Source organism: Symphalangus syndactylus, chromosome 3, assembly GCF_028878055.3.
Source record: "Symphalangus syndactylus isolate Jambi chromosome 3, NHGRI_mSymSyn1-v2.1_pri, whole genome shotgun sequence".
Lineage (NCBI taxonomy): Eukaryota > Metazoa > Chordata > Mammalia > Primates > Hylobatidae > Symphalangus > Symphalangus syndactylus.
Window position 1 is genome coordinate 97,425,299 of NC_072425.2, and position 27,123 is coordinate 97,452,421.

General features: G+C 32.6%; 1 protein-coding gene across 1 annotated transcript in view; it reads left to right on the forward strand.

Moving 5' to 3' along the window:
* Nucleotides 1–27,123, forward strand: part of VWDE (von Willebrand factor D and EGF domains) — a 76,311-nt gene that overhangs the window by 2,888 nt on the left and 46,300 nt on the right. Inside the window, 5 exon segments of the mRNA XM_063637058.1 lie at nt 7,825–8,009; nt 12,214–12,439; nt 22,642–22,707; nt 25,493–25,740; nt 26,662–26,751. Coding sequence (XP_063493128.1) covers nt 7,825–8,009; nt 12,214–12,439; nt 22,642–22,707; nt 25,493–25,740; nt 26,662–26,751 — 815 coding nt within the window.

Below are 27,123 nucleotides of genomic sequence, written 5' to 3' on the forward strand. Positions count from 1 at the left end.
GTCATTTTCCTAATGGTTAATGATGTCAAGCATTTTAATGTCCTTATTAGAAATTTGCTTATTCTCTTCAGAGAAATACTTACTCAGATCCTTTGTCATTTTAAAAAATGGGTACTTGGCCTTTTTCTTATTGAGTTGTGTAAGTTATTTGCATATTCCAGATATAATTCTCTTATTGGATATGTGATTTGCAATTATTTTCTCCCATTCTATGGGTCGTGGAAATAATCTCCTGTGGATACTGAGGGACTACTATACTTTAGTTTTTTTAGTTGATTCCTTAGAATTTTCTATATGGAGATGGTATTACTTATTCCTTTCCAATCTGGATATCTTTTATTTATTTATCTCGGTTAATCCCCCTGGGTAGAATTAGCTATTCTAAAGTACAATGTGGAATTGAAATGGTGAGAGTAGACATACTTGTCTTGTTCCTGATTTTATAGGAATGCATCCAGTCTTTCTTCATCACATAAAATGTAAGCTGTGGGCTTTTTGTATATATCCTTTATTAAGTTGAGGAAACTTCCTTCTATTCCTAGTTTGCTGAGTGTTTTTATCATGAAAAGGTGTTGGATTTTTAAAAATGCTTTACCTGTGTCTGTTGAGATGAACATGTGGATTTCAACTTTTATGCTGTCTATGTGGTATATTATAGTAATTAAATTTTAGATATTAAACCAACCTTGTTTTCCTGGAATAAATCTCACTTGGTCATAATTTTTATATATGTATGTTTTATGTTCTTGGATTCTGTTTGCTGAAAATTTTTTCACCCATATTCCAGAGATATATTGGTTTATAGTCAACTTTTCTTGTTATATACATTTCTGGCTTTGGTGTCAGGGTAACCAGGATAATGGGCTGTAATACTGGGCTTGTACAATGAGGTGGAAAGTGTTCCATCTTCTTCTATTTTTTGAAAGTATTTGAGACGAATTGGTGGTAATTCTTTTTGAAATGTTTGGTAGAATTTAGCATTGATGCCATCTGGGCCAGGTCTTTTCTTTGTGGGTAGTTTTTTGACTTATTTCATATTTTTACTTGTTATAAATCTATTTGGATTGTATTTTTCTTCTTGAGTTGGTTTTGCAGCTCGTGTCTTTTTAGGAATTTGTCAGTCTCATCTAAGTTATCTATAATTATTGGCATATAACAGTCGTAGTATTCCTTAATAAGGTTTGCAGTAGTGTCCCCTATTTCATTCCTGCTTCTAGTCATTTGAATCATCTCTCTTCTTTTCTCAATAAATCTAGTTAGAGGTCTGTCAGTTTTGTTGATTCTTTCAAAGAACCAGCTTTTGGTTTCACTGATTTTTCTCTATTGTTTTTCTATACTCAGTTTCATCAATTTTATATCGAGTCTTTAAAATTTCCTTCCTTCTGCTTCCTTTAGGTTTAGAATGCTCTTATTTTTACAGTGTCTTAAGGTGCAAGGTTAGCTTGATGTTCATCTTTTTCTCCTATACTATAGGTATATTCCTGTCTATACATGCCCCTCTAAGCATTACTTTAGCAGCATTCCATACATTTTGCTATGTTATGTCTTCATTTTAATGCTTCTTCAAGTATTTTCTAATTTCCTTTTTCATTTATTCTTTGACTCAGTGATTATTTCGGTTGTTTAATTTCCACGTATTTGTAGTTTTTTAAATTTGATTGTTATTGAGTTCTAATTTCATTCTCTTGTAATCACAGAACATACTTTATATGAATTTCATCTTTTTGAATTTTAATTTTTATTTTATGTTATTTTATTTTTAGAAGTAGGATCTTTCTATGTTGCCTAGGCTGGATTTGAACTCCTGGGCTGAAGCAATTCTCCCACGTCAACCTCCCTAGTAACTGGGTTTATAGGAACATAACACCATGCCCAGCTTTCTGTTTAAATTTATCAAGGCCTGTTTTATTGTCTAGCAGATTGTCTATTTTGGCGAATATTCCATGTGCACTTGGGAAAAATTTATATTCTGATATTTTTAGGAATAGTGTTTATAGATGTCTGCTAGGTCAAGTTGGTTTATATTGTTGTTCTAATTTATATTTATTATGCTGCCTGTTTTTAAAATTGATATTGAAAGTGGGATATTAAAGATTCCAATTATTATTGTTAAAATCTGTATTTTTTCCCTGAGTTTCTGCTGGATTTTGCTTCACATATTTTAGTGCTCCATTTTTAGGTTCAGTTATGTTTACAATTGCTCTATCTTCCTCAGGGGTTGACCCTTTTATCATTATAAAGTGTCCCTCTTATCTCTGGTAAGACTTTTATGTTTCAAGTTCTTCTTTGTTTGATAGTGGTACGGCCACACCGCCTTTCTTTTGGTTGCTGCTTGCAGGATATATTATTTTCTGCCCTTTTACTTTCAATCTAATTGTGTGCAGAAGAGGACCTCGGTTTGTCTTTTGATATGTAAAGAAAGCCAATGCAAAGTGATTTAGCAAACTAGTCAGTCTATTTTCCCTTGCTTTTCAACCATTTGTGTTGCTGAAGAACCTAAAATTCTATTTTTTTAAAAAAAATCTGAACTTTTATTTTAGATTCTCAAGGAGTACATGTGCAGGTTTGTTACAAAGGTACATTGCATGATGCTGAGGTTTGAGGTATGGATGATATTGTCACCCAGATAGTGAGTATAGTACCCAATAGGTAGTTTTTCAACCCTTACCCTCTTTCTTCCCTCCCCCTTCAGTAGTCTCTAGTGTCTATTGTTCCCATCTTTATGTCTGTGAGTACCCAATGTTTAGCTTGCCCTTATAAGCAAGAACATGCAGTATTTGGTTTTCTGTTTCTGCATTAATTTGTTTAGGATAATAGCCTCCGTTTGCATCCATGTTGCTGCCAAGGACATGTTTTAGTCTTTTTTATGGCTTCATAGTGCTTCATGGTGTATATGTATTACTGAAATGCCAGGGGTTCAGTCCATGTCCTGCACAAAAAGCCAATCACTGAAACAATGAGTATTGCTAGGCAAGAGGGCTTTATAGGGTGCTCCAGCTGAGGAGATGGAAGATCAGTCTCAAATCCATATCTCTGACTGATTAAAATTGGGTTTATATAGCAGGGAAGAAATATAGCTACATGTAGGAATACAGGAATTAGGGAGGAATACAGGAGTTAGGGAGGAATAAGGAAGATGAGTTGGTCAACAGGAAGCTTATGATCAGTTAAGCAGTCATGATGGGTAGGGGTTTGGAATCTCATTTTCCAGATGTGGTAATCTGGTAAGTTTTAGTTCCTTGATACCATCTGGGAGGCCTGATGGTTGGTTTCCTGAGAAAGGAACTCAGATAAGACAGTTGTAACTTTTTGAAGTTTTAAGACTGGGAGGGTCAATTTCTATGTTTATTCAAAAGAAACCATAAACATCAGTTCTGTGGGACAATTGGACCAGTTTCAGGTATACTACATTTTCTTTATCCAATCCACTGTTGATGGGCACCATGGCTGATTTTGTGTCTTTGCTACTGTAAATAGTGCTGGGATAAACATACCAGTACATGTGTGTTTTTGGTAGAATAATTTATTTTCCCTGGGTGTATACCCATAATGGGATTGCGGGGTTGAATGATAGTTCTTTTTTCAGTTCTTTGAGAAATCTCCAAACTGCTTTTCATAGTGACTGATTTAATTTACATTCCCACCAACAGTGTATAAATGTTCCCTTTTCCCCACAGCCTCACTGACATCTGTTGTTTTTTGACTTTTTAATAATAGTAATTCTGACTGGTGTAAGATGATACCTCATTGTGGCTTTGATTTGCGTTTCTTTGATGATTAGTGATGTTGAGCATTTTTTCATATGTTTGTTGGCCATTTGTATATCATCTTTTGAGAAGCATCTGTTCATGTCTTTTGCCCACTTTTCAATGGGGTTGTTTTTGCTTGTTGAATTATTTAAGTTCCTTATAGATTCTGGATATTAGACCTTTTTCAGATGCATAGTTTGTGAATATTTTCTCCCATTCTGTAGGTTGTCTGTGTACTCTATTGATAGTTTGTTTTGCTGTGGAGAAACTCTTTAATGAGGTCCAACTTGCTAATTTTTAGGTTTTTTTGCAATTGCTTTTGAAAACTTAGTCATAAGTTTTTTGCCAAGGCCCACGTGCAGAAAGGTACTTCCTAGGTTTTTTTTCTATGATTTTTACAGTTTGAGGTCTTACATTTAAATCTTTAATCCATCTTAAGTTAATTTTTGCGTATGGTGAAAAGTAGGGGTACAGTTTCATTCTTCTGCCTATGGCTAGCCAGTTACCCAAGGACCATTTATTGAATAGGGAGTCTTTTTCCCATTGCTTATTTTTGTTAACTTTGACAAAGATCAGATGGCTGTAGGTGTGTGGCTTTATTTCTGGGTTCTCTATTCTGTTCCATTGGTCTGTGTGTCTGTTTTTGAATGACTACTATGATGTTTAGTTACTGTAGCCTTATAATATAGTATGAAGTCGGGTAATGTAATGCCTCAGGCTTTATTCTTTTCGCCTAAGATTGCTTTTGCTATTGGGACACTTTTTTGGCTCTATATGAATTTTAGAATATTTTTTTTTCTAATTTTGTAAAAAACAACATTGGTAGTTTCACAGAAATAGTCTTGACTCTTTAGATTCCTTAGGGGGTGTATGGCCATTTTTATGACATTGATTCTTTTTTGTTTGTTTGGTTTTATTTTTGAGATGGAGTTTCACTCTTGTTGCCCAGGCTGGGGTGTAATGGCACGACCTTGGTCAACTGCAATCTCCACCTCCAGGGTTCAAGTGATTCTCCTGCCTCAGCCTCCCAAGAAGTTGGGATTACAGGCATGCACCACAATGCCTGGCTAATTTTGTATTTTTGTATTTTTTTTTTTTTTTTAAGTAGAGATGGAATTTCTCCTTATTGGTCAGGCTGGTCTCCAACTCTTGGCCTCAGGTGATCCACCTGCCTTGGCCTCGTGGCCTGCCAAAGTGCTGGAATTACAGGCGTGAGTCACCACATCTGGCAGACATTGGATTCTTCTCATCCATGAGTATGGGATGATTTTCCAACAAAATTCTATTTTGAATGTCAGAAACTAGATTAGTTTTTATTTCTCATTACATTTGGGGATCAAAAGTGGTTTTTCTCTTCTCAGATCTTTGAAGAAGTTATAAGATTTTAAAGACTAAAAAAATTCTTGAAATTCCTATAGGAATTCCTGTAGGATAATATACAGAAGATTTTGTAATTACAAATTCAGTTATTATGAAGTACCTGTCACCAAGGGTTATGCATGTTCATCTCTTAAAAATAAAATGATTTATTTGGCTTCTTAATATATTGTTTATTAACGAGTTCTGAATTTTGGAGAATTATAGTCTTGGTCATTACATTAAACTGGAAAATAATCTAATACAGGTTGATCATTACATTAAACTGGAAAAGAATCGAATACAGGTTACCTCATATATAGAAATAAAAAAGGAAATTATTTGCATATGCTATCACTATGGATCTATTATTTCTAACTTGACACATTCTTCCAAGGTATTTGAAATTCAAGTACTGTAAATTCTATTATATGTTACCCATCTTTCTTAAATCATATCAGGAAGAAGTCAGGATAAATAGAAGTGTAAATTTTAATGTATATTTTATATCTTTTTTTTTGAGGGGAAAAGTTTTATTGTCAGTTTGCCAGAAAGCTCTGTATATCATGCCATGAACTTGACTGATGAATGAGATGGGCTTGTAGAGCTATTCTTTCAGCATTTGTTGAGCAGAGTCCTCAGATCCTCAGATGAGAACCCAAGCCATCAATATAATCCTCACTTAACTATATCATGCATTCTGGAGCTAAGGTTGGAATAAAATTTTGAAAATGTGGCTTGATTATTGCTAATAAGATTTCTAAACTTTCTATATAGTCCTCGAACACTGTAAATGAGATAAGTAGATTTTTAGAAAAAAGTTATGAAATAATAGATATAAAATATATGAATTTAAAATGATCCTATAAGGTAAATATTGAGTAAAAGTAAATAGATAAAATTTTGAGTTAAATATTACACAATTCTCTAATGTTGTTGATGTCAAGCAGTGATTTCTTTTACATATCTTACATTTTCGGCTTTGTATTAGGGAACAATTATCAAAGCAGCTAAACCAGAATAAATGTAAGAACTACAAAGGTGCTGAGTAAGGAGGAATACTACACAAAATAAAGATGGAGTTTTTTTTTTCCCAAGACAAAATTCTATTGTAGAAAAGAGATCAGAGAAAACATTTTAATAATTTATGCACACCTTATTAGGAATATCTTTCAAAATCTCTTTTTTAAAAGATTCTAACCAGGTGCAGTGTCCTTGTTTTGAAGGGTATTAGAGATATTTCAAAATTAGATGAAATGATAGCACATCCCTTGACTCCTATCTACACATATTTTATAAAATACTTATTTCGTGTTGACATCGGAGCCTTTTGGGAAATTAACAACTACGGAGGATTTAGAGACAAAAGAAAGAGCAGCCTTTTGTGTTGACTTCCAATATCTTGTAATAAAAAAAAAATTCTGTAGAGAGATCATTTGGAAAATAATATCTTTGTATAGTTTAATTGCCATAACTACAAACAAAATAAAAAGCAGAAACATAATTCTAATTATAATGACTTATTTTTCGTAGGCTACACTTGTGAGATCCACTTGTAAATTAGTATCTCTGATTTTTTGTTCTCCTTATTAAAGTTGAGAAATTGATTTTGATTTATAAACACTTCTGTAATTTAAAATTATATAATAAGTATTTGATAATTTTTTTAGTTAAAGTTTTTCCACAATGAGGTATTTTTAGTGACTGAATTGTTTCTTTCACCTTTCTGTTTCATAGATGCCATTTTTATTACAGTGTTTTCCATCAATAAATATAATATAAATATTTGAAGATTTTCTATCAACTGTGCCAACAAGATACTCTGGTATTCAAATGCAGACAGTTCCTTGTGGTGCTTATTATTTGGGTAATTTGGGAGCACAGGAGCCTCAAACAAGAGTTGCATTTTAGGATAACTGTTTCACTGCCTGCTCTTCTCTCCACTTTTAGTGCTGGAAAGTGCAGCTTTTTGTTCAGCCTCTGTGGATTTCATGGAAAAAGTATCTTCCAGGTCAAAGACTACTCAGATAAAAGGTTTCCTAAAAAGGACTAAAGAATTCTCCCTTTCGCCATGGGCTTTTCTTGTTTCCCCTTCAAACCTGCTCCCCTCCATCCCATTCGCTTTCCTGTGCTTAGTAGGCATACTTCCAAAATTTTGGAAAATAACTTTAAAATTTTTTAATGTTTTTCTGCATCCAAGAATGCAGGAAACTTTAGTTTGAAAGCACTTTACACCTGTTGAGTTAGCATTAGAAGATTAGTTCAGTTTGTTGCATTCCAGGATTTGGCAGAAATAGAATTTTTTAGGCGTGTGGCTACTTTGGGAGATACTGGTTGTAGAGAAACAATAGTGATATTCAAATCCAGAGGATCAGGCCCAAGAGAAATCCTTGTAGGTCCTGTGACTTGGCATCCTAACTCAAGAGCAACCAGCTCTATTGGTTGTTCGAATTAAATGAAAATAAAGTTCTTAAAGCTTAAGTGTTTCAAAAGTGCATTCTAAAGTGTTTTGTTGATTTGTTTATTGCATTTATGAAACATGCAAGTTAGTTAAGTCACTTATGACTTACTAAGAGACCCTGACATTTCAGAGGGTCTTTATGTGCAATAGTGAGTTTATTTGCTTTATATTTTGTTTTGGGAATCAATTTTAATTGAGGACTGAACTGTGTCAACAAACAAAACATATTACATAAAAACACCTGTCTTTCTATACTAGCTCAGGAGTGCTCTCCTGGAGGACACAAGTTTCTTCGGAGTCCTTATAGAAGTGTCCATTTTGACTCATGGCACCTCCAGCAGTCAGCTGTTCAAGACCTAATATGTGACCACTCCCTCACCCCTGGATGGTATAGATTTCTCATCTTTGACAGACCTGCCGAGATGCCAACCAAATGTGTTGAGGTATGTCAACTCCCTAAGTACTACATGTTATTTTCCTTATGTGTTTTTCATATGAGAATTGTATCTTTTTACAACCCGCTTGTTTCTCATGCTAAAATGTTGTTTTAATTTTCTATTGAGTCTATCTGAAAGACTATTCCCACATTACCTAGTTTAATAATAATAGTAATTGTTAACGTTATGCTCCACGCAGTCCAGAAACACTTTTACCGACAGTATCTTGTATAAAAGTTTACAACTCTAGGATACAATCTATCATCATTATTTCCATCAAACAGTGCAGAAAACATATATTCTTAGGCATAGTGCTCTTATAGTCACAGGTACAGATCAAAAAGCTGAGTTTTGAATACAGGCAGTCGTTCTCCAGGGCTCAGGTGCTTAGCTGTATTACTTGCAAACAGTAAAATACTGTGTGTCTAAAGTGCTTGTTTTTGTCAGTTGTTACCTGTCACTGCATTTCTTAACTGATGGAGTAAAACTTACAGGCTCAGCACCTCCTATTCTAAGACTAATAAGAACTCAGCCTGGCAGTGAAATCTCCAGGTATTTTCTGATCACAACTGAAAGACAGTGTGCCTGCAGCACATTCAATACTCTGGAGGCATATGGCCTTATCTCACTGAATCTCCCTCCTCAAACCCCAAACTTGTGCAGCCACCATACCTTTTTTTTTGGTTTATAGTTGTGAACATATAAGCATATGTCTTTCAAACACATCAGGTTTAAATGGACAAAATTAAAAAGGTTTTGTACATGAACTCATATCGGATGTGTTTTATTCTGCAACTTAACTACATAAAGTTCACTCTTTTTACAACACGGTATGATTCTGATCATAGCACTGTCTTGTATAGTGAACTAGCCCAAGTGGCTTCTTTCATTCTTATTTCATTTGACAAATACATTTTCTTCCAAAATGCTTCAAAAAATAAGCAGAAGAAGAAACATAAAGTGTGATTTCTTGGGTTGTCCCTCAGCTATCTTGCATTATTTATCCAAGCCACTCTGAATTTCTATTGATAATTCTACTTATCCTTGGCATGATTTTCAAATGCAAGTTCCCCTAATTCATTCATAGTCCCCATTCATCTGATGATACTGTCAGGAAATAGACATTATTTCTATTTATCATACTTTGATCAGTTATCCTTTCAGTTCAACTCTTATTATTGATACCACATTTTTATCCACATGATCTAAGGAATGAGACTAAGTCTAAATCTGTCAAAACACTAAGCCCATTAACTCAGCATCCTAAGTTATATGATCAAAATGGTAAGAAGGGTTTTAATCTGACATTTATTTTGCAACTTATAAATTCCCTGCACTTGTGGGCATTATTGCATATGTAAACTCACTAGTGCTCTCAGTGATGCTTTGAGGTAGCTAGTGTGACTTCATTACAAAGATGTGGACACAGACACTAAGCATGAGTCACATGACCAGAGTCATGTACCTGACCTTCTCCCTTATCACAATTTTTCTCAGCTGACTGGTTTCTCAAGTGAGTTCTGCATAAATAGGTGTTCAGTTGTGATAGGTAGCTAATAGAGGCATTGTATTATTGAAGACATATGTCTGTGTCATGATTCCCAAATTACTGAAGTGTTCATCATCACTCGCAATTTTACCCTATATAATTATACACTTATTGGATGTGATTTCATGCTTAAAGTTGATTTCATGCAGCTACCATTGGCCCCTGGAGAGAGATCGCATCATATAAGATTATGTCTTAGCAAAAGGCTTGTTTTCCTTATTGTTATTCACATTTTATAAATACTGCAGACGCAGGAATCATTTTCATTTTTAAGCACTAATATAAAAAGATCTCTGGAAAGACATTGAAATTTTAACTATGTTTAATTTTAATGTGTGGCATTGTGGCTAAGTCTCGTTATCTCTTTTTTGTTTATTTGCTCATTAGTCGCTTTTGTGACACTTCATTTGTAAGGAACTAAAAAAAATTCAGAATTTAAAAGTAAAGTTTTAAATTAGAGGAACTTCACCACATTTAAAAATATTTGTGTTTTTCTCTTACGGCTGATTTAGCTATAATTGTTTCTAGAACCTCACACAAATGTATAGGTGAAACAGTTTCCTTGGCTGTTTTCCTGGAGATCAGCTAACCTGAGCAGGCTGTGCTCCAGGAGGAAGTGTTCCCTATCCCCACCCTCTCATTCCCTTTCTGTACCAAGACTTTAAAGCATTCAACCGGAAAATCAATAGATTTTTTTCTCTACAGGTTAATACATGTGGACTTACATAAATTACTATTTGAAATGTTTTAAATAATGCATATGCATTACATAAAGCTTAGGAAATAAAGAACAGGAAATGAACAACATTTCTTCATAATTTATCCACACAGTCATAACTACTGTTGTTAACATTTTGCTATTGTTTTATCTTATTTATATTTTGTAATGTTCATGTCATATGTTCAATTGAAAAACATGCTATTCTTTTTCAGTTACAGTTATGGCATTATCATTTTCCTGTTTGAAAATAATATTATGTCATACATGTATCATATTTATTTAAACCATCACCACATGTGTGGGCATTCAGGATTTTGCTATAATAAGTAATTCTGTAATTAGCAAATGTACATGTAATTATTGTTTTAATTTTAGTGTCTTTAGTAAGATTGATTTTTATAAGTTAAATTAGTAATGGTTAAAGTCTTTTTGAGGCTTTTGATACATATAGTTGTTCATTTAAAACATAGTGATAATTTTGAATTCCAATAGCAGTACATAAAAATGTCTTTTGCAATACGGAATATTCTCATGTATTTATTAGGCATTTGTGTTTCTTTTGTGAATTACCTATTTGTACATTGTGCCCATTTGTAGTCTTAGAGTTTTTAAATGGATAATATTACTTGGTTAAAATAAAATAACAAATATAGTATAATTATACATAAATATAACACAATTAATATAGTACTATTTACATATAATTTTATTAACTTTAATCTTATATTTTAAAAATTATAATTCAATCATATGTATCAATATTTACTTTATGTTTTTCCTTTGCTTTTAAGCATAGAAATAATAATAAGTATTATAACCTGGCTAACGATTTTTGAGCCATTACTATGTAGAAGTTGCATTGTACACATTACTTTATCTATACCTCACTATGGCACTTTGAGGTGGGTACTACTTCCACCTAATATAAAAGAGAAGGATGTTGAGTGCCTTGTCCAAGATCATGCATTTAATAAGGGCCCTGGTTCTTCCCAAGTCATACATAGTTTCTTCTTATTTTTCCTGGGTTATTTTTCTATTTAATTCTATTTTTCATCTAAAAAGAATTTTGATAAATGACTTCAAGTGAGGTTTAAACTTTATTATTTATTTCTTTTCTTTTCTTTTTTTTTTTTTTGAGATGGCGTCTCGCTCTGTCGCCCAGGCTGGAGTGCAGTGTTGCGATCTCAGTTCACTGCAGCCTCCACCTCCCTGGTTCAAGCAATTCCCCTACCTCAACCTCCCAAGTAGCTGGGATTACAGGCGCACGCCACCACACCGGGCTAATTTTTTTGTGTTTTTGGTAGAGATTGGGTTTCACCATGTTAGCCAGGATAGTCTTGATCTCCTGACCTCAGGCAATCCGCCCACCTCAGCCTCCCAAAGTGCTGGGATTACAGGCATGTGCCACCCCACCCCACCAAACTGTATTATTTCTAAATTACTAAACAACTTTTCCATCACCAGATTTTGAGCAATACCTTCCTTCTCCCCGATTTTATTGCCTCCTGAACTATGCATTAACTTCTTGTACATACTATTTCAAGCAATTTTGCAAGAGCTTTCCAAGATCAGTTTATCTTTGTGTTATGTGTTAACATAACTTCAGATTGACTTGTCTTATTTTAGAATGTATCAGCTATTTTAGTAAGGTATCTGAGATTTAATTTCTCTTGTTTACAATACAAATGTAATAATGGAATAAATGTATTAATATTTACATTGAATGTGTAATTGAATGAGTATATTAATTATGAGATGTCTACCCTTAAATTTAGTATTCCTTGAAACTACTTTTCCTTGTATAGAACAGGTGCAAGCTATAATTTTTTTAATGATTAATAATATTTTAAGGGTTGATTAGAATAAAATGCAAAGTTGATATAGCTACAATGGATGAAAATAAATTGAATTTTCAACTTTTGTTTTCTCTGCTGCAAAAGATGAACCATTGTGGAACTCAGGCCCCCGTCTGGCTGTCTCTGAGAGATTCAGAAACACTGCCATCTCCTGGGGAGATCAAGCAATTGACAGCTTGTGCAACATGGCAGTTTTTGTATACAAAAGACTGCTGTCTCTTTCAAATCCCAGTGTCCGTAAGAAACTGTGGGAACTTTTTTGTATACTTACTACAACCAACTCAGGGATGTATGGGCTATTGTGCGGAAGGTAAGAAAACATCAGTAATTCACATGACTGTTATTCATGGAACTCTGCCATTTGTACCATTCTCTGGATAGGTTGTATTGAGTTAGTGCAAATCTCAGTAAGATACTTGGTCTACCATTATTGCTAGATTGAAGCTAAATTTCTGTTTATATTGGTCAGATTTCATTAGGATTGTTTGCCAAGATTGTAAAGTCTCCCCAAATATTTGATGTGAAAGCATCAAAGCAGACATCTCACATTTTTCCACTGGACATAATGATTGAGTGTGTTAAAAATTCTTTGGTTTCCTCAAGTCTATTCCTCTTTTAATTAAAGGATGAAGAAGAGTGAGTAAAAGTTACCATAAAAATATACATTTTATATTATTTCATCTTTCATTCGCCAATATTTATTGAATGTTTATCCTGTGCCAGAAATTATTTAAGGCCTTAGAGTTACAGTAATGAGCAAGATAAATGAGATCTCTGCCTTCATGAAACTTACATTCTAGTGGAATGCTTCAGACAATATCTAAAAATAAACTGAATGTTATTCAAAGATTAAAGTAAATATCCCTAAGTCCTTACTATGTAAATATACGAGTAGATAATTAAATAGAGGAAAGGAAATGAAGCTTCTTTAAAGAATTACAAATATTTGTTGCCACTACTTCACCTAAAAGATTTTGAATAATTTCCCTCATTTTGATTGTTGGCTGCATTTGAGTTGTTTCCAAATAATTGGGTATGAGAAGGAAAAAAAAAACCTACTAATTTTACAGTGAAGAAATCTGGCAGATATTACATTCATCAAGTGATTGCAGTTAACTTTACTAGTGATAACGCATGTTGACTTCACATGTCTCCTGATAACATGTAATAATAAGAGCACTTCTCTTTTGTAGTACTCTTCCCCCAAAAGCAATAATCCTAGTCTAATAATGAGAAAGTTTATATAAACCCAAATTAAAGAACACACTAACAAAATACCTGAATAGTACTCTTCAAAAATGCCAAAATTATGAAAAACCAGGAAAGAATAAAAAACGGTCACAGATTAGAAAATGATGAATAATGCAATGGGATATCCTGATTGGGAAAACTGAAAAATTCAGATTCATAAAATCTGAATACAGTCTTCAGTTTATTTGAGAGTGCAGTCCTAAGGTAAATCTCCTAGTTTTGACAAATATATCGTGGCTTTGTAATATGTTAACATTTGTGGAAGATTGATAAGTGCAAATTCTCTATTATTTTTGCAACCTTTATGTGAATCTCAAACCCCAATTTAGTTACCTGGGTTCAACCATATATAGGACACTGAAAGTTCCGGGAGATACTCTTGTAGGCAGTGTTATCAAAACAGACGAACACTTGATTCAGCAACAGTGATGATTATATGGGTAACACTCATGAACATTTTACTACTGAGGTTGTTAGACTCCCCAAGCTGGCCGACCCCAAATAACACAATTATAGCAAAAAAGTAAAATCACTTAGTTGGTTATTATAGTAGTTAAAAGGAAACATAGTTTTAGGTTCTAATAACCCAATATATTTATATGTGTGTGTGTGTGTGTATATATATACACATACATATACATAGATATGTATATATACACATATATACACATACATATACATAAATATGTATATATACACATATACATATAAAATATCCAATCTCAAAAATTATTTTGCTCATCGTAGCTTTGAAATTTAAATCATTATTATTAGAAAAATTGATTCCTTTAAGTTTCTAGCATTCTTATTCTCAGAAATCTGTCTCTTAATGTCAGCAAAAATAATAATTAAAATAAGTTTTTTCCTATGGTTATTTCTTTGAGTTGAAAATATTAAAATAAAAATTTTAATATTTTCATGAGTCTGTAATGCAATCTTTTTTCTTAAAAACAATGACACACAATCCAATTTCACAACTGTTTTTAACTACTGTTTTTTTTTCCAAATGACATCTAAAGTTGATGTAATATACCATTATTGGCCATAATCTCAAAGCAAATAATGCATTATTGTCTACTTTACAAGATAATAGAAACTAAGAAAGATAATGTTCTCAACATAGAATTTTATTTCACTGTTTTGAAATACATACTATATTTATGGAAAACTGAATTGTTTAGATTTACTTTATCATTAACTGCAAGCCAGTAGTTCTATCCTTAAAAAAGAAATAAGAAAAAATTATTGTGTATTATTATAATAAGATAGAAATAATAAACATAAAATGTATTAATTCAAATAGGTATTTATTGGCGGTATTCCACAAGTATAATAATAACGCACTAATCATTTCACACATATGTACTGCTGGAGTCATGCTTATTTTCTAATCAACACAGCATCTCCTTAGTACAGAGGGGTGACCAAAACAAATGTGGTCCCTGCCTACATGGCACAGAGTATTCATGCAATTATAAATTGCAATTGACGAATGAAAAGATTTAAAAATGCTGTAGAAGAGAATACTGAAGGTGAGAGAGGATGAAATATATAATGAAGCGTCACCAGCGAAACGTCTAACAAAAGGGCATTGATGCTGAGAGCTGGAGGTTAAACTCTCCTTGGTCAGACAGAAAGCAAGGGGAAGAACGTCTCAAACAGCAGCTGCAGCAAGCGACAGGCCCTAAGGCAATAAGAGTATGTTGTACTCACGAGAGTGAAAGCTGGACAGAAATATTAGATCTCAATGAGTGAGAGAGAACATAACAAGACGGGAGTTTGAAAGGGCAAGGCCTGATCATTTAGGGAGCTCTGCGTTTTGTTCTGTGTGCATTGAGAAGTCTATGGAGAATTATCCTGAGGGAGTGAGCTGGTAAACCTTCACATCCCATACACAGCTGCTGTCCAGCTAAAACTGGCAGTCTGTTTACTAAGAAAGGGCAGCATCTGCTCAGTTTAGTAAAGCTAGTGGCATTCATTAGAAAGGAGAAAATCCAGAGAGATGCATCAATCTTATTGGGTGGCCAAGGCAAGAGTTTTTGAAAAACTTTAAAAATATTTTTTGGCACTCTTGTCATAAAAAATATTTAATTTTTATAAATCTTCCTATAATATTGCCAAATATTTGTGGAAAATTCTGTGTTTCATAGAAAAACCAATCATTTATCTATATTAGTTTAAGAAACATTGACAACTATTAAAAAAGAAAATGAAACTTTCGCACCAGAGAATAACACAAAATACAAATAATCACTTCACCAGAAATATTTTTTACACTGAATTTAAAAACATAATATTTAAGATTTGCATTTTATGACATCCCTTCCAAATTTAAAATATTTTCTGTTTTGTTAATGTCACTACCATCCACTCGATTTCCTAACCCAGAACATTCAAAAGTACCTTATAATCTCCACATTCAAGTCCTCTAAGTAATTAGGAGAAGGAATTCTGGGAGACAATTGTTATTTTTTACTCTTAATGTCTGTTAATCAGACATACGCATGAATTATTCTCTCTGATTTGCCGATAGAAGCTTACTTTGGAATACCACTTAGAACTTAAATTAGACTGCATAGATAGCAAACAAAAATGACAGTCACTTAATCTACTTAAGAGTTTCTTTTTCTTGCCGAACAAATATCTGGAGCAGGTGTTCTCTGCTGATGGCGATTTGGCCACTTTACAATGTCAGGCTGAGGTCTCTGAAAGTCACTAATCTTTTCCTTCATGGTGACAGGATGAAGCTCCAGTTTTAGCTTCTTTATCTGCATTTAGACAGGATAAAAGAGAAAGTTCAATAGGTGAAAGAGAGCTTCTGCTAACTGAAATTTACTCCCTTTTAAGGAGCTTATTTGGAAAAAGCCTTCTTATCATAACTACTTTAGAAGGATTCCCAGAATCATCTTTATCTTCGAAGGCAGTCTATGAAATGTCATTTTTTACTTGGAAGTATTGCTGTCTGCAACCAATAGCCCCTATCTAGTTAGGAGTCATAATATTTAATTTTAAAATCACCAAAACAGCAAATAGTAGAGGGCAAAATTTCACTTTAATATCGTAGTCTCATGAAGATGTTTTGATTCTCACAGAATTCATATATATGTGTATATATTCACACAATCTATCTATCCCTAGAGCCTTCTAGAAGTCAAGAAAAATATTAATTCAAGATCATAATTGTAATCAAAGCAATTCTAAAAAAGGTTATATATTTGAAATATTATTTATTTAGAAGACTCTATGGAAATATACATATTTGTTATATTTTTTGTATTTCTACTTAGCAAGCTAGTTAGGTCCTTATACTACATGTGAAGTGTCATCGTATCAATTAAAGTTAGCCTATTTAGCCTATGAGAAGTTAAAAATGTATACTATATCCCCTAAAGTTTCCACTAAAATAAAACAAAACATTATAGTTAATCAGCCAACAAGGGGTATAAAATGGAATCATAAAATATATTCCATATTTTTAAATGCAGATAAAAATGAAAAATGGAACAAAGCACTAATAGAATAAATAGAACACAGATAGCAACATGGTGGATTTGAACCTTACAATATTGTTAAATAATTGTGGATATTGTAAGGTTTAAATCCACCATGTTGCTATATGTATTTATATATGATTTATATATATATTAGGTTGGTACAAAAGTAATATAAGGAAAATGAGTTCAAAAGTATAAGGATAGAAGAAGATATACATAGGTAACATTAATCACAAGAAATGTAGAGTAGGTTTATTAATATTAAGCATAGTAGACTCAAAACCAAGACATATTGCTAGGAAAAGCAAGGATCATTTCCTAATAATAAACTGTTCAGTTCAATAAAAGAATATGACAGTTCTAAATGATTAAACACCTAATAACAAATTCAAAATACATAAACAAAACTGAGAGAACTGCAAGGAGAAATAAACAAATTTGCGATTATTACTGGAGATCAATACTCATCTGCCAATAATTGATCACGCATGTAGACACTAAAACAGCAAAAATGGAGGAGACCAAAATACTGTTTCAACCAGTTTGATCTAAATGACATGCAGAAAAGACTACAAAAAAGCAGCAAAGATGTTCAAGTAGATATGAAAGTATTACCATGAAAAACCATATTCCAGGCCCTAAATTAAGAAAATTAGAATATCGCAAAAATTGAAGTTCATTAAAATTAAAATCCACTAAGTGTCTATACTGAACAACAAGAAAAGTCACAAATTGAAGACCCTAGTTTGTACATTAACTGATTAGAAAAAGAAGCACAAATAGACTCAGAGTAAGCAGATGAAAGAAACAGAGTAAAAATAAATGCAACAGAATATACAAAAACCAGAGAGAAAATTCAATAGAATAAAGAACTGGTTATTTCAGAGATTCAATAAAATTAATAATTCTCTAGCCAGTCTGATCAATACAAAAGAAAAAAAAAGACAGAAATTAACAATATCAGGAATAAGAGCAGTGATACAACCACAGATTCTGTATATAATAAAAAGTTATAAACAACTCTATGCCAATACAGTTGAAAACTGATGAAATAGTCAAATTTATTAAAATATACAGACTACACATATTCATGTAACAAAACTTGCACTTATACCTTCTAATTCTATAAAAATAAAATAAAATACGCAGTCAACCAATGTTCAATCAAAAGTAAATAGATAACTTCAATGGCCCTGTATCTATTAAAGGAATTATATTTCTAGTTAAAAATCTGTCTCACAATGAAAACTGCATGCCCAGATGGCTTCAGTTGGGAATTTTTCCAAACATTTAATGTAGAAATAATACCAATTTTACACAAACTCTTTTCAGAAAAAAATGAATGGGGACTATTTCTAAACTTCTGTGGGGCCAGCATTACTCTAATACTAAAACTAGACATAGACATTAAAAGAAAACTATATAACAATATCCCTCATGAATATAAATGCAGATGACATGATCACCTATTTTGCAAACCTAATGGAATCTATAAAATAGCTACTGGAGCTATTAAGTGGGCTTAGCAATGTTGAATAAAAACAAGATAAATGTTTAAAAATCATTTGTATTTTTTCATACCTAGCAATTAACAATCAGAACATTTATCTAAAAATACCAATTATAGTACCAAAAATATAAGACATTCAGTAATAAATATGGCAAAGGATGTGTAAGACCTTTACAGTGAAAACTACAAAACTTTGATTAGAAAAATTATATAAACCTAAGAAAATGGACAGATAAACCTTGTTTGTAGATCAAAAGACATGATATTAAGATGCCACTTCTCCTCCAATTGATTATAGTTCCAAAATTGTCCTAATGAATATCACAACATGCTCTCTTTTAGAAATTGACAAACTCATTCTAAAACTCATATAGAAATATGAAAAACCTATAATACCTAAAAATATTTTGATAAAGAAAACAGTTGGACAACTTATATTATCTGACTTCAAACTTACTCTAAAGTTACAATAATGTAGACAATGTGGTATTTGCATGAGGATGGATAAATAAATCAATGGAAAAGAATAGAGAGCCCAGAAAAACACTGACACACACAGTAAACTGATCTTAAACACAAGAATAGATCCAATTCTATAGAAAACAGGGTTGTGTTTTTAGTTAATTGAATATTCATATGCAAAAAATAACTTTGATTCATATCATCAAAATAACAATAAAAAGAAAAACCCGTCTCACAATCATCAAAGACTCAAATCTCAATTATAAAAGCTAAAAATACAAAACTTGAGAGAATACTTTCACTTTTAGGTGGAAATATTTGTGATCTTAGATTAGACAAATATTTTAAAAATATAATACCAAAATTGTGATTCATTAGAAAATATAAATTGGACTCGATCAAAATTGTGAATTTCTACTCTTCTGCTCATTGAAGGACACTAAAGGAAAATGAAGAGAGAAGCCATAGCTTGGGAACAAATATTTGCAATTCATATATCTGATGAAGAATTGGATCCAAAATATATGAGTAACTCTCAAAACCCAATAATAAGAAAACAATTTTGTAATAAGATTTGAACAGACACTTCTCCAAATAAGACATAATAATGGAAAATTGACACATAAAAATATGCTTAACATCATTAGTCATTAGTTTAATGGATTTATATCCACAATGAGATACCATCATATTATATATAAAATTTAAAAAGATTGACCATGCTACACGATGGCAAGGCCATGGAGCAACCGGAACTGCTGTATTCTGCTACTGGGAGTGTAAAATGGTACATTCAAACATTAGAAAATAATTTGGCAGTTTCTTAAGAAGTAAACGTATACTTCCATATGACACAGCCGGTCCATTCTTAAATATTTGCCAAGAGTAATGAATGCAAATGTTTTTAAAAAGTTTTCTGCGTGAATGTTCAAAGCAGCTGTATTAAAAAAAGCGAAAAACCTGAAAAAAAACCACAAATATCCGTCAATGGGTTAATGGATAATCAAATTATGATAAGCCTGTACAATGAAATACTACTTTTCAATAAAAGAGAACTATATTTGTAGGATGACTTCACTGTAAGAAAAAAAGAAGAAACTATTGATAAGCCAAAAACATAGTTGAATCTCAAACATATATGAGGAATGAAATTTTCTAGACATAAAGTCCATAGTGTACAATTATATTTATAGTTCTAGAAAATGTATTCTAAACTGTATGACAGAGCAGATAAGTTGCTGTCTACGAATGTGGAGGAGTGGCAGGCAGAAGGATTAGAAAAGGACAGAGAAACTTTTGGAGGTGATGGAAATACTGTTATCTTGATTATGGTTAGATTTTAGTGTATTCATATGTCAAAACATGTCATTAATTACACTTTAAATACATTCAATCAATTATACCTCAATAAAGCTATTAAAAAAGAGAGAAGGGAAGTCCCAAAGCTAAGCAAGCCACGTAGCCATCATGTCAGAGTAGAGCAAGAGCAAAGACCCCTAGGAAAGAGTTTTGCTAGCATGTTGGAAGGACGTAAATGAGGCCATTGTGTTGGAATAGGATGCATGCAATAAATATTCCTATTCTATGGACAAAAAGAGTCGCTCAGAGAAAATAGGCACTTACCCAACATCACAGGTAGTGACTAGTAAAGCTAGATTGATCTCAGGAAGCTTGCATGCTCAACGAGGATATTCTACAACCTGTTATTGATGTCTCACCAATTGCAGTTTTCTGCTCCGTGCTCTTCTCCATACCTTATACTTCTTCCTCCCTCTGCTTGAACCTCTTACAAATTTTTACTGCTTCATGATGCAGATCAAGCATCTCTTTTCTTTACAGTGTTCCTTCTGCTAACCCAAGTTAGTTGTGCAACCCAACAATGTTCCACTACTGTGCACAGGACCTCAAATGTTGCACATCTTACATGCTTTGAAACTAGATTTCCACTTGTTTGCTTCCTTTCTTGACAACTACTACTTTATGATAGTTTAATTATTGGCATATGGTTGAATCAGGAAGAAACAGAAGGTTTTAAGCAGAATGGTTTCTTTTTTTCCTTGCTAATGTTTCTAGAGATTCTTAATTGTCTAATCCTAATATTAAATATTTGAGCCAGGGTGCTGGCTGTATTCTATGAAAGCAATCTGGGAAAAGCAAATTGAAGAAGAAAAGATGATAAAACCCCCCAAGCACAGATGGGGCACAGTTCTAGGGAGTCCTTGGGCAAGAAGATTGTGTATTTTGGCCCCATGCTTTATAGGAATACTGCAGTCTTTTATATATACATGTACATGTCTAGTGGTTAAGGTTATTTCAAGTCTGTTTGGCTTGCACATAACAAAAAACAACTGAAAATAATGTAAAAGATAATCACATCTAAGGGTTTTAGGATATGTCATTGGATCTGAAGAAGAGTTACATAGGAAAGTCTCAGAAAGTGTGAGAAATAGATCAGCTTCCAGATACTGGCAACAGTAGTCTAGACATTCATACAGAGCTCCGTCATTAACTTGACTCAGCTTCCAACTTCTTGTCTTTTAGTTTAAATACTAAATTCTTTCAAGAAGCAATCCGATGAGCCTACCTTTGTTTAGATAGTTGCTCTTGTGCCAGTTAACTGTATTCAGAACATTGGGTTGTAAGTATTACCACCTCTGTCTTTGGCTCATTGGTGGTGTAATCCTGTAAATGAGTATGGGGAATCGATTACCAAGAAACTGGCGTAAAACCAACTGTTGCATACAATTTCTGCAGATTATAGTGTGTTTCACTATTATTATAGATTTCACATATACCCTGTAAATCTCCCACATGCATAGTCCCCCAACCCCATTGTCGACGTCCCCCACCAGAGTGCTGCATTTGTTGTAATTGATGACCTATATTGACATACCATTATCACCTGGTCTGTAGTTTACATTAGGGTTCGCTCTAGGTGTTGTAAATTCTATTGGTTTGGAGAAATTTCTCATAACATGTATTCACTATTATAGTAACATACAGACTAGTTTCACTACTCTAAAAATTCCCCATGCTCTGCCTGTTCACCCCTCCCTCCTCTCAACCCCAGAAAACCACAGCTCTTTTTACTGTCTCCATAGTGTTGTTTTCTCCTGGATTTCATATAGTTGGAATCACCCAGTAGGTAGCCTTTTCAGATTGGCTTCTTTCACTTAGTATTCATTTGAGTTTCCTACACGTCTTTTTGTGGCTTGATAGCTCAATTCATTTTAAGGCTGAATAATATTCCACGCTGTCTATATGTACAACAGCATATCCATTTACCTACTGAAGAACATCATGGTTGCTTTCAAGTTTGGGCAATTATGAATAAAGTTGCTATAAACTTCCATGTGCAGGTTTTTGTATGGAAATAAGTTTTCAGCTCCTTTGGGTAAACATAGAGGAGCATGATTTCTATGTCATATTCTAAGAATATGTTTAGTTTTGTAAGAAACCACTAAACTGTTCTCCAAAAGCTGTACCATATTGAATTCTCACCAGCACGTGTTGCTCCACATCCTTGCCTGCATTTGATATTGTCAGTGTTTCATTATTTAAAAATGCAGATTTGTACTTAGAAAATAAGATATTAAAGCTTTGTTTTGAAATATGATGCCTTATCTTTCCATTTGATCTCACCCTTAAAAGGAAAAAATGTTATGAAATAAGAGAAGAATTAAGAAAGTCTTAGTCTGTATTAAATCATCCTTCAATAAATTGTCATCTTGGATATATGTAGATTTATATCTTCATGCCCAACTGAATAATTATACAAACCTTAACCTTTGGCAGCTATTTCTGATGCACAATTACACCCATGTGGTTCTGATGAAACTGAAATAGGAGGTGATTGTGTTCGTAAGTATCATATTTTGCTTTTTAATAATGTTTTTATAAACTAGACTATTTCAACAGATAATTATATTCTGCAGCTTTGGATGTTGAATTATATTGATATTTGATATAACCAAAGTCTGGTAGCTATCAAAAATAAAAATAAATTTATCGTGCCTTTAAGAAATAGTCCTCGAGTTGACAGAGGTATAGAGAGTTAGGCAAACGTGTGTATATTAGTAGAATCTTTCATAAGAAAATTTGGCAGTTCATATCAACATTCTTAAAACTCCATATGTGTTTGTACCTAACAATTCTACTTTCAAAAATATGTCTTAGAGAACTATTTAGGGAAGTGTGCGAGCACAATATTTATAACAGAATTTGTCTAATAATGTTTTAAGAAACCTGTAAACATCCAGTAACTGCTGATTGGCTGATTGATTCAATATTTCTGATACATAAACATGACAGAATATTTTGCAAACACTATTAAAATATAGAAGTACATTATACAATACAACAATACTTTTTTTTTTAAGGGAACGATTGTATTTGTGTCAAATAAATCTTGAAAGATAAACATTAATGACGTTGATAGTTATTAAAATTTTTCTCTTCCTTTCAATGTATACTTTTTATTTTTTATTTTTTAAATGTTTTAAAGTTTTTTCAAATATTAAATCCTCCTACTATAATATGCCTTAAAATAAATTACTCTAAGTAGATTATCTACGTGATAAAATGCATGTCATCTGCCTACATGATGGGCAGAAATTGAAATTATTTATTGAACTATTAGCCTCTTATGGGATTATTAGCCTTATCATATTTTGCTGGCCAAATATGATATCCGAAATGCATGAGAGACTGTTGACATATAATTAATTTAATTAACAGAGGTGTTTTATATGGTGGAACAAGCCACAAATACATAAAATAAATCAGGATAGATCATATAATGTTCAAATATCAGGCCTAGAAATTATTATGCTTGGTATTTTTAAAAGAGTTTTATAATAATCCTCAAAATTTATCACTCTGAATTGATTTTTCATGCTCTATTTCATGCCCTATTCCAAATGTTTTTTTCTAGCCCTTTTTTTTGTATATTTTACACAAGCTATTATTGTATGTGGAGGTCAGTTTAATTAAGCCCTGTGATTTAAGTTCATAAAGTAATAAAACAATATTCATAATAGCAGCAGTAAACATAAAATGTAATTATTTGACTACTCTGCATAATAGATATAAATTCTCTGTACTGTATATGTATTGTAGCAAAATCACTTTTTCCTCTTGAATAAATAAGTTTCACCTACTTATGCTGTTTAGAACATTTATGCAATTAATTAAAAAAACTCTGCTATGCAAATTGTACACAATTTGGGGAAGTAACACTAAATGAAAGTGTTGAGTCAAAAGTCAATAAAGCTTCATGATAAAATGGAAAACGTATTAATGTATTTAATACATACTAATATTAGAATTGACAAAGGAATACTAATTTTGATTTTCTAAGTAGAAATAATTTATCTGTTGTTTCTAAACCTTTTTCTTTAAATGTAACAAATTTTCTTTCATCTATACTGTTGCAAGCAATGATCAATCTGCCCAGATAGTTCTCTGTTTGAAGTATTGATTCAAACACTTTAATCATCATGAATTATTTTTTTCAGTTATTTGTCTTCTCTTATTCTTAATAATCATTTCCATAGATAGCTTTTCCCTGTTTTAAAATAAATGTCCTTTTCCTAGTTTATTTAAGGATAAATTTTTACTCAGGTATATAATATTTAAAATCAAATATATATTCAAAAGTAGTTTACTATTTCCTTCAAGTTTGAATATACTGATTTGGTCTAATGTTTAAAATGTTTAGCAAAATATTTGTTAACTAGGTAAATTTGAAAATAATTCATTTGTCATTGGGACTATAACAAAATAACACTGTAAAATACCTAAAAGTACATTTTCTCCACAGAAAAGATTTCAAGGTCTTTCCAGAATTTTCCAAAATCTACTTGGCAAGGCTGAAAGATTATTTTGTGATTGTCCTAAAATTAGCATATTTATAAAATAGAAAAATTACACATTTTAGAACATTTTAAAATCTTCTTTTAAAAATTTACCACTCAGATATTTTTCTCCTTTCTAAAACAGAACAAAACTAAACAAAAAACTTATCCACAAAACTTTCAGATCTCCAGATTTGATTTTGCAAATGCCCAGAGTTCAAAACTATATAAAATCTTCCTGTGAGTTCCTAGAGGAAACTTCAAATTTCTTTAACCTCAGAAAAATGAAAGGAATATTTCACTAAGATAGTATAATCACCTCTGCAGTGAATAACTCTTTCAGCCCAGAGTAATGATGAGTTGAGTTACAAGAGAAAACTATAACAGTAAAAGAGAAAGTAATTTGATTTTACATTCTTGTGGCTATTTCTCATTATAACAAGGAATTATAATGTACTAAACCTTAATTTTGTTTGTTCCATCTTTTAGAAAAGATAATTGCTTCAAAGAATGCAAATTTCTTTTCAAGAGTTAGACTTTTCAAAGGCAGATATTCAACCTGCATTAATATAAGCTTGAGCTGATAGGTTGCTTGGCTATCAATATTTGTGTGATTATGGGCCAGAATATGAATGTATTACTTTGTTGATTGCTAGAAATAATCATTTTTCTAAATTTAGTTTGCTTTTTCTTAAGATAAACCCCAGAGTTACAGTCTTTGAGTGCTTTTTCCATAAGCCAGTCTCCATTGTCTAAGATTCCCAGTTACAAATTATGCATTTTCTCCCCAGGTCAGCTGGCTGCCTCATTGCCACCTCCACCTGCAGGAAGGCCAGAGGTTCTGGTGGAGTTGATTGAGTCCAGGCTTTTCTGTAGGTGTTCTTTTGATGTTCCCCCTACAAACAACTCAGTGGGATTTCACATAGCTTGGTCTAGGCTTTCTTCTCAAGAAGTCAAAGAGGAGCTGAAACAAGAGACCACAGTTCAGGCATTCTCTCTTTTAGAACTTGATGGCATAAATCTCAGACTTGGAGACAGGGTATGTTAAAAAACAGTTGGATTTTATTTTCATGAATGTATTGATTTTCAAACACAATTTTTAAACATCATATCCTAAAAATAGATTTTGTCCCCAGGGTATAAAGCCCTAATGTTTTTCTTTTTGTTTTTTTTTCCTTGCAATTGTGCTAATTCTACTGACAACTGGATGGGTCAGTGATCTTCGTGACTATATATGAATATATCATTTTAGTAATTTGCTGATTATTATTGATTAATACTTTTATATATAGATATATATTTTTATTATACTTTAAGTTCTTACACATATATGTCCCTCTCAGGTTTTAAAATTATATACGTTTATTCTAGAAAAAATGTTTTAATTTTTTAAGTGATGATGTCACGTTTTAAGTACTTTTCTTTTTTTTTTTGAGATGGAGTCTCACTCTGTCGCCAGGCTGGAGTGCAGTGGCGCGATCTCGGCTCACTGCAACCTCTGCCTCCCAGGTTCAAGCGATTCACCTGCCTCAGCCTCCTGAGTAGCTGGGACTACAGGCTTGCACCACCACACCCACACCCAGCTAATTTTTGTATTTTCAGTAGAGACGGGGTTTCACCATGTTGGCCAGATGGTCTTGATCTCTTGACCTCTTGATCCGCCTGCCTCGGCCTCCCAAAGTACTGGGATTACAGGCGTGAGCCACCGCGCCCGGCCTTAAGTACTTTTTAAAACATCCTAAATACAAAGCCTACTGTACTTTATGTTGAGGTTTGAATACATAATATTTTATAATGATGGAATTTTTCTCAAATATCAAGTAAGCTTTTAAATTATTTAATTCTTTTATTATCTTTATATACTATATGAAGAATTAAAATTAGGATTTTAAAAATGATAATTTACACATTTTCTCCAAAATTGAATTGCTAAGTGATTATTTTTTAATTATATCCATAGATATTCTGCAGCGCTTCTGTCTTTTTCTTGGAGAATCCTCATGTACAAAGTGTAGCGATCGAAAGCCAAGAATTTTTTGTAGGCATTAAGGTACGTAGCAGTGGGGATGCATCAGAAAGATTATTCCTCTGGAACTATGTTTCCCAAACTGTGATCTGTCCATGCTGGTTTCTGTACCTCATCACAGACTAAATCGGAATGTTAAGATCCGTGAGTCCCTATATTTGAAGAAAAGCCCCAATAATTCTAAAGCACAACAAAGTTTGAGGGGTCCTGTTAACTAAAGTTGAGATGTACCTTCATTTCTTAAAGAAATAGCTCAAATTAGAATAAAGCAAAAGGTCTATTCCTCTAATTCATTCCATCGTGTAACTAAAGTTAGCCTAGTAATATTTAGTTATCATGCATTTTGGAAGACAGATACCAGGCCAAGTAGTAGAGTCTCTGACTAGAGTAGAATTG